Source organism: Balaenoptera musculus, chromosome 4, assembly GCF_009873245.2.
Source record: "Balaenoptera musculus isolate JJ_BM4_2016_0621 chromosome 4, mBalMus1.pri.v3, whole genome shotgun sequence".
NCBI lineage: Eukaryota > Metazoa > Chordata > Mammalia > Artiodactyla > Balaenopteridae > Balaenoptera > Balaenoptera musculus.
The window spans coordinates 104,028,959-104,038,539 of NC_045788.1; the positions used below are offsets into that span (position 1 = coordinate 104,028,959).

The following is a 9,581-nucleotide window of genomic DNA, read 5'->3' on the forward strand; positions in this document are numbered from 1 at the left end:
TCTATATCTTGTAACAAGGATAAATTTCAGAAACATACTCCAGATCAAAATCCACGCATTTAAAAATGTTAAAATACATTATAATAAAATATGTACAAAGCTTTAAAACATCCAAAAAGGATTGATTTCTATGGCTCCGTAAATATTTAGTAAATTTCTTAAAAAAATAGATAAATATGACCTACAGCAAATTCATGACAGTGTTTACTTCTAGAGAATGCAGGATAGGATTGGGATCCTGGATGGTTATATACACAAGTGTTAGCACTTGTATCAATAATGTTTTATTTCTTTAACACATGAAGTAAATGTAACCAAAGAATAAGATTAGATAAAGCTGGGTAGTAGTGAAAAGACTTTCATAAATATATTGACTATTATTCCCTATGGGTTAAAATAATTCATAATAAAAATAAACAAAAGCACAAATAAATAAAATAATGGTATAAGTCTGGCAATGAATACTGAAGTAGAGAATATGAAATTTTAAAACAATATTTTAATAGACTTTAAAACAATAGAAATGCATTTTTCTGAAGATATCTCATAGAAATATGTATTTTCTGTATGTATTATTAGCAAAGCCACAAATGATACGAATAAGTAGAAAGGATTAGAACAGAAAAATTGTATGCTACATATTTTATCTAAAATAGATGAGACGACATGTTTCATTTTTTCATTTTTATAACATTTGTTTTAAGTTGATTATAAAAGGAATTCATATTCATTGAAGATTTGGAAAATATAGAAAAGAAAAAGAAAAAAATCTACCCATTTCCTAAACACTCCATTATAACTATTGTCCCGTAATAACCACCTTTATTCAACATTTTGGTGTTTACTTCCAGTCACTCCATCTTTCTTATATATGAAACAGATTTTACACAAGTACACACAAATACATATATGCAAAATTTCAATGTTTTACAAGGTGGAATCATATATAAATTGCATGTGATGTCTTATAATCTGAGTATGTTTTTACTTAAATCATAAATGATATATTCTCTCTCTTCACTGTCTCTGATCGAGAAGTTCCTTTTTGAAACTTAAATGCAGTAGTTTATCTATCTCCTCTTTGTTTCACTTTCTTCTTTCAACATGCTCAGGATCACTAGCCATGCTCAAGGGTTCTCAAGATATTTTCCTAAAGAAAGTAGTTCTATTCCTAACATAAATGTAGGTGCAATGTTAGAAATAACATTTTTTTTTCACTAGGAAAAGCATCACATGTATGGATCATGGTGTATTTAAACACTTTTTTGTTAATGAACAAGATTTTTTCCAATCCCTCACTATTATAAAGAAACACAATGCCTACTTCTTTATATGACTCTACATAGTCATGACAATTTCTTTAAAATAAATTCCAAGGAAGATGATCCTAAGGAAAAAGATTATGTATATTATTAAGGTTTTGATATTATTGTCAAATTATCATCCAGATATGTCATACCATCTTACATCAATTGGTTTGATAAAAATGTGACAATTTAGAGAATCTACTTTCTACTTCCCAATTCCTATGTAGCCTGTTTGCATGTCCAGGCCTTTCCATTTAAGGGAAAAAGCACTATTGAGACACAATTAAATCTTTTTTTATTACTTTTCAGATGATTCTTTATTAAAATACAGTAAATTTTGAGTCCTTCTGCCCTTCTGAAATCTGCTCTCATCTGTATAAGATCTGACAGAAATTTCTTGACCTTTCTGGCACAACACATATTGTTCCCTATTTTGAAATCTCTTGGTATGTCAATGGAAGCTGGAAGAGTGAGTCGGATATTTGCCGTTGCCGTGTATTTTTCCCATTAAGTTTCATGCAATTTTATTTCCAAATTTAAAAACTAGGAAATAATGGTTAAAGAATTCTTACATTTTTTTTTCTGAAAGTAGACACTGTTCTAATTAAGAACAAAATAAATAACTGCCAATAATATGGAGAAGTTAAAAATAATTAAATCGTAGTCCAAAAAATAAAGAAAAATTTAAAAATGAGGCATAAAGTTTAGAAAATAAGCTAAACAATGGAAAATTAAACATGTAAATTACATCAACAAATAAAAATCAGTTGAACTCCTTGGTTTAATTTTATTCCATAAATATTTATTGAATACTTAGTATGTGCCAGGTATCACTTGGTCCTGAGAAGTTAGTGGTAAACAAGACAGACATAAGACTCCCCTCATGAAGTTTAGTTTAGTAGAGAACATATTAAAGAAGTAATTATACAGATGATGTGTGTCATCAAAAGAGATATTCAGGGTTAATTAAGCACATGTCAAGGGTTTTCTAAAGAGGTTGGAGAAAGCCTTGAACACATTATCACACACCTAAGTTCTTCTTCATCATCATTGATCAGCTATGCACAAGCCTACATCATATTAAATACTGAAATACTAGAAAGGAACACTTTTAACATAAGACATAAAACAAGGATGACTACTGTCATCAGTAACATTTTTATGTATGTTCTCACCGTGACAAAAAGTACAAAAAACAATTCAATACTAGTATGGGAAAGAAGAAAACAGATGAAGCATTACTTATTTCAGAGAATTTTAAAAAAATGAAGAGCTTCAGTAGCATTAATTCAATATCAATACATATTTTAGGGAATATACTCCATTTCAAGAACTGGATAAAAACTAGAAATAAAATGGTGAATAAGAAGTTTTCAGTCTAGTGAGTGAAGACAGACAAGAAATAATTGCTTTATAATATGGTTAAGAGCAGTATAAAGAGTAAAAACAGAGTTTCATGGTAATAAGAAGGCCAGCTAAACTCTTTCTTTGTAAGTGGATCAGGAAAAGCCTTCCCAGAAGATGTTAAGACAAAATAGAGCCCTGTAGAGCAAAAATGTATAGAAGGAAGGATCTTTCTGGACAGCGGAATTGTTGTTTTAGAAGTGTAGGATGATTGCTTCACACTGTAAAGAAATTAATGTGGCTGAAACTGGAGAAGAATAAGAAATCTTTTTTGAAAAGATTTCTGAAAAAATTTTTTGAAAATAATTTTGAAAACTTATCATGATTCAATCATAAAAGGAATTTAGACTTTCCCCAGAAAACAGTGGGCAATGACAAAAATGTTATAAACAGTGAAATGGCATTATTAAATTTTGTCTCAGAAATGCATTCAAAAGTTAAAATGCATGTTTAGGAGTAATCCAGCTGACAAATGCTGTGACCACAGCTAGAATAGTGGCAGTGAGGTTGAAGAAAAAAGCTGGATTCTGGAGACAATAAGGTCATGGAACACATGGACCTGGAGAGGGGCAGGCAATGAGAAAAACAGTCAAACTCCATGACAGATGGTGGTACATCCACTGAGATAGGGAACACGGAGGGCAAAGGACTATAATGTAAAGATGCAAGTTGTAAATGTAAAGATGATAAATTCTGGTTTGACCATATCGAGTTTGAGGTGCCTGCGCAATGTTCCACTGGAAAAGTCCCATATGCAAGCTGGTGTTCAGAAAAATGTGGGGTGGAGAGGCAGAACTGCGAGCCATCAGTGCATGCAAGAGAAGCCAATTCTAGCCCTTGGGGTTAGAGATAATCACTTAAGGTAGTAGGTAAGACAATTCCCTCCTCTTCCCACTACTAGTGGACCCAGTGGAACAAAAACATTTTAAAACATTTTTATTAACCCGTTTAGGTTGTATAGGTAGAAGTGATGAACAAGTGACTTTAGAGCCCATAATTTAAATGTTGGCACAGTCAACATAAGGTAAGGTTGTCTGCATCAGTTAGTTATTCTTTCCTGAGCTTTGCTAACTAAGGTTGAGTAAATCATTGCATTTCAGAGTGTGGGATTTTAGCATAGAAGAGTTTTCCCTAGGAACACATAACTGAAAAGATTCCTTTCTATATATATTCTTACCTGTTGAACATGATGTGAATTTTCTTTAGAGGTAGGGAAACAGATTAGCATACACTGGTTTAAGGATACTGTCGTTATTATATCTTATGAGGAAGGAGAATAACAATGAGTTAGATACTGTTCAGGGCAAGACAAATGAGGTGTTTCTGGTCTATGGCCGATTATTATTAATTTATTTAACAATTATTGTATAGTGGTTACTGTAAGCCAGGCATTTGGTTAAAAACATAGGATTCAATTTGGCTTCTAGGAGATCATAGTCTATTATTTAAGTAGAAAATGGACTTAAGAGTAATAGTTCCCCTCAACTAGTTGCTTCATCAGCTGAATTATAGAGGCACGCTTAGTTAATACTAAGAATTTTAATAAGCATGATAGGAAATCAATCTCTAATGTCAAAGAACTAAGAAGTCAATTGCCTTCAAAGAAACAAAAAAGTTAATTTAATCAGGATTTCTCTCATTTTGAACCTTTGTCTGGAAAATTTTGAACAGTATCTTTGGCCCCTTCCTCCTTTTTACTGTGGTGCTATTCCTCATAGGCCTTGTTTTGGGAGATGGTGATTGACTTGGACATGGTTTTCCAGGAAGTGACTGGTGATTTTTACTATATATAAACTCAAGCCAGGAGACCCCTGGAGGCAGCCGGTGGTAAGTAAGTACCTTAGTGGACACATAGCCTGAGAGGGTAGATGTGGTAGACTCTTTCAGAGGAGGAGGGGGTAAAGGGGGTGTAGTGGAAGAGGAAGAAGAGGACGATGAGGAGGAAGATGTGGAGGAGGAAGAGGAGGGGAGTACGGACTGCGACCGAGGGTTACTACTTTTCTTAACATAGAGCAGCCAGTCTATAGCCTTGGGCTGTTGGCTTACAGCTTGGTTTTCAGGGGTTACTGTCAGCCATGTTTTCTTCACATTAGTCTCCTGGGTGATATCAGGTTCAGATGTAGGGAAAAATTTTGATATCTTCCCCATTCCTTCAAGGTTTTCTTCAGGGACTTCAACAGGCTGATTTTCTTTCACAGGGAATGAAAAAGAAGTCTCTGGTAGGGAAAGGATAAAAACTAGTTTCACCTCTATTTCTCCCCCAGGAGTGGTCTCAGGTGTTGGGTTGACAAATAGTGTTGCAGCACGAGGGTCTTTCCTTCCTGTAAGATGGTTACACTGAGATTTTATGCAGGAAGCACAAGCTAAACGAACCATATAACTTGATGAAAGGCGGGGACCAGGATGAGGATTCGCCCTTCCCCTCATCCTTCGAAAGAGAATCTGCCTACGGAGATCCCTCTGGATTCTGGTCTTGGAGAGAGAATTGACAATTTTATTTACAACATCATCAGGGACTGTTCCACCTTTGATAATGCAGGGATGAATATAACCTAAAGTCCATGGAATTTCCTTATTTGGTTCTGTCTTTTCATAAAGACCAAAACTGCTTTTACTCTGGAGTCTGGAGCCCAATGTTAAAGCAGCTATGTTCCTGATGCAGTGTTTGGAGCTTAATAATGATGGACCTGAGATATTTGGTTTGGGATGGGGTGAGGGAAGATCTGTGACCTTGTGTTTGTCACTTAGTGAAGTGGTGTTCTGAAATTTTGAGTGACACACTGGTGAACTCAGGGTCCTGAAGTTACGATCAAGTGTTTTGGGCTGGAACAATGGCAAACTCTTTGACTGATGCACAGAATGTGGTAAAGGTGATTTCTTTTCTTTTGAATTGGACAATGTCAATCTCAGAACACTGGAATTAGAGCTCAATACATGTGTTGTCTGAGTCTGGAATCAGGTAATGATGAGCTCAGAGTCATCTGACTGGGCTCCAAAGAAGGTGATGTCTGAAGCAAGTCATGTATTTGAGGTGTAGAGTTGAGTGATGGTGAGCTCAAACATCTTTGATTGCACTCTAACAAAGAGGTCCAAAGGCTATCCAATGAAGAGGCTTTCTGAGGCTTGGACTGGGGTAACGCTGAGCTAAAGGCTCTTTGATTAGGTCCCAAAGACGACAATGTCCATAGGTAGTCTGGGGAAGGAGTTTCTTGATGTTTGAGGGCATATAATGATGAACTTGACACTCTTTGATTAGACTTCAGTGAAGGTGATATCCAGCAAAGGTCTAGGGAAGATGTATTCTGAGGATTGGGAAAGGGTAATTGTGAGCTCCAGGCTGTTTGATTGGGCTCTGGCGATGATGTCTTAGTGAGGTCAAGTGAAGATGTGATCTGAGGTTTGGCGTGGGACAACGGTGAACTCAAGCCTTTCTTATTAGGCCACAAGGGAGTTCTCTGGTGGAGGTGTAGTGAAGGTGTGGCCTGACATTTGGAGTGAGATAATGGTGATTTCAGAACCCTGTTATAGAGGTCCCATGAAATTGTGTCCTGAGACTTGGCAGAGGGCAATATTGAGCATCTCTGTACCTTCTGGTTAGAGTTTAGGGGATGCACTGCAGGGTTATTACTATGGGATTGTACTCTGACCATAGATTGGTTATTGGGCTGCTTTTGGTTTTCATCTGTGTGTTGATGTGTTAATGAGCTGGTTGTGGCCAGTTGGTAAGAGCGTTCTAATGGCACAAACTGTTGATCATAGTATGCTAGTGGCACCATCTTGTGCTAGTCTAGAGGTCTTTCTGAAAGCAGTTGGCTTGCAGGGATGTTTTAGTAACTGATAGAGTCTTTTAGCTGGATTCCATGGACAACAAATACTTTTAAATAAAAAACTTAGGTAGTTTCTATCATCTATCATGTAACCTTTTTGTTAATTCCTAAATATTATAGAGTGTTTCAAAATTGAGGTGTAAATGAGGTTGAAAAAAGTGTCACCAATTGAGATTCTTCTCTGTCTTCTCTTTAGAGTTTTTTCCTCTTGAGGAAATAATGCCTGTTAACAAAAGAGTGAAGAAGGTTCAGAAGAGATCCTGATAGGGATATTAATTTTCTCAAACAATTTGTAGTGACTAGAGAACTACTGTGTGTGTAACTTTTGAATTAAACTTTCTAAATGCCCAACTGCCCATCTGTAAAATAGATAAACATAATGTTTAATTCATTGGGCTAAAGACTAAATAATACATCTAAAATGTGTAACAGTGCCCAAGATATAAGAGCTGCTCAATAAAAGGTAATAGCTATTTCCGGTACTCTTTCAATGATTGCTTTAGTAAAAAAAAAAAAAAAAAAAAAAAAGTCTGTGATAAGTTTATTGCATGAAATAAGAGAACCTTAAAGAAAGTGAAATGGAAGTTCTGATATGTTAGTTTTCAATTTAGATTCAATTATCCATCATTATCACCTTTTACCTTACTTCCAAAAGTCCATAATTCTAGTTGAATGTCTATTGCATACTTTCAGTCTTAGTCTTATTGGTCACTATTGCAGCGTTTGAAACTGTTGATCACTACCTTTTCAAACAATGTTCTTCATTCATGTCCATTATTTCTCTCTACTCTGATTCTCTCATTCATTCTCTTATTTCTATCCAGATCTTCACTGAATTATCTTCTTTTTTTCTCAACTCAGTGTAGTTCTCAGACTTACATCACCAGTTCTGTCCTATTTTCACTTTATTCCTAAGGAATCACATTAGTTATATTTAGGATTTTTAAATGAACTATAGAAAGTTCATAAAAAACAGAACCTTATATCTGGTCAAAAGTGATACAAGCATTTACTACTCAGGAAACACAGCTATGGTGCTTCTTAAAAAGCAACACATGGTTTAACATGACACTATTTCGGTGCATTTTTCATGGTCAAGGGTTTGTTCTTCAGGTTTTAAGGCTAAAACACACTATATGACAAAAAACCCAAGAGTAATTCCAACTGATGCAGGGATTAGCCAATTAGAACACTGACTTTAAGGCCCCTGAAGAACGAGAGCTATCAGAATTTGGTTTCATGGTTATTTCTATGCTTCAATAACTTACTCATCCAATTTCTGATGGACAAGTTTATTCCTCATATATGCCAACTTATCCTCTTATTTACTATCAATTCTACTACTGCTAGAATGTTTTCCCTTATGTTAAGGTACCTTTCCACATATTTAATCTTACTTACATTTATTTAAAAATATATCTTATTAGTATCTTAATTCACTTGTTTTCAAGTGTTGAGTCATTCTTAGTGGAATTCTCCAAGTATCAACAATATTATTTACACACCAATGACTTCCTAATTTTTTTGTCTCTACTCCTGGTTTTCTCTTTAGCTTTGAAATTCTATTTCCAATTAATCATCAGACTTCTCTATCCAAAAATCCCCAAAACAATTCAAGCACAAAACATATAAAAATCAGTAAAGTTATTTCTCCTTATAAAGAAATCATCTTTTTGTATATCTTCTATTTCGGTTCTTAAAACCTACTCATCTAATTCAAAATCTTTGAAATCATCCTGGACAGCTTCACTTTCTAAAATGATTTAGAAACCAGGACCTGTTGGTTTTATCTCTTTCATACCTTAATTCATCTTTTCTCTATCCAATTCCACTATTTCAGTTTATACCATAGGCATATCTCATGTAAACTAATGTATTATTATATTAACCTCTACATATCTTTCCCCCATAATCTCACTCACTCTCTTCCCTCTCCTCTGTCACACATCCAAAGCTAACTCTTGCTGGTGAGACATAGTTACTCCTCACCCAAAGATTTTCTTCATTTTGCTTCTGCCTGCATGAGTAATAACAACTGACGTTACTTGCTGGATTTTGTGTGGTGTGTTTTGACATCCAATACTTTAAAAGGAGAGGGAACAGCACATCCTACTATATACGTGTGGCACTCTAACAAACTTCTAGATAGTAATATAGAGTAACTCCATGATCTTGATGTAAGGAAAGATTTCTTAAAAGAACATAAAAAGGCTTCAAGATGGTGGAAGAGTAAGACGTGGAGATCACCTTCCTCCCCACAAATACATCAGAAATACATCTACATGTGGAACAACTCCTACAGAACACCTACTGAACACTGGCAGAAGACCTCAGACCTCCCAAAAGGCAAGAAACTCCCCACGTACTTGGGTAGGGCAAAAGAAAAAAGAAATAACAGAGACAAAAGAATAGGGATGGCACCTGCACCAGTGGGAGGGAGCTGTGAAGGAGGAAAGGTTTCCACGCACTAGGAAGCCCCTTCGCAGGCGGAGACTGCGGGGGTTGGAGGGGGGAAGCTTCGGAGCCACGGAGGAGAGCACAGCCACAGGGGTGCGGAGGGCAAAGCGGAGAGATTCCCGCACGGAGGATCGGTGCTGACCAGCACTCACCAGCCCGAGAGGCTTGTCTGCTCAGCCGCCGGGGCAGGCGGGGACTGGGAGCTGAGGCTCGGGCTTCGGAGGTCGGATCCCAGGGAGAGGACTGGGGTTGGCGGTGTGAACACAGCCTGAAGGGGGCTACTGCGCCACGGCTAGCCGGGAGGGAGTCCGGGAAAAAGTCCGGAGCTGCCGAAGAGTCAAGAGACTTTTTCTTCCCTCTTTGTTTCCTGGTGCGCAAGGAGAGGGGATTAAGTGCGCAACTTAAAGGAGCTCCAGAGATGGGCGCGAGCCGCGGCTATCAGCGCGGACCCCAGAGACGGGCATGAGACGCTAAGTCTGCTGCTGCCGCCACCAAGAAGCCTGTGTGCGAGCACAGGTCACTATCCACACCTCCCCTCCCAGGAGCCTGTGCAGCCCGCCACTGCCAGGGACCCGTGATCCAGGGA

The 9,581-nt window shown here is 37.0% G+C and overlaps 1 protein-coding gene across 1 annotated transcript; it reads right to left on the minus strand.

Moving 5' to 3' along the window:
• Positions 1–4,331: 4,331 nt before the first annotated feature.
• LOC118894045 (casein kinase 2 subunit alpha' interacting protein) lies at positions 4,332–6,487 on the minus strand. The gene is given in 2 exon segments (XM_036849705.1): positions 4,332–5,653; positions 5,656–6,487. Coding segments are annotated over 2 exon segments (2,154 nt in total).
• Between the last annotated feature and the right edge of the window lie 3,094 nt (positions 6,488–9,581).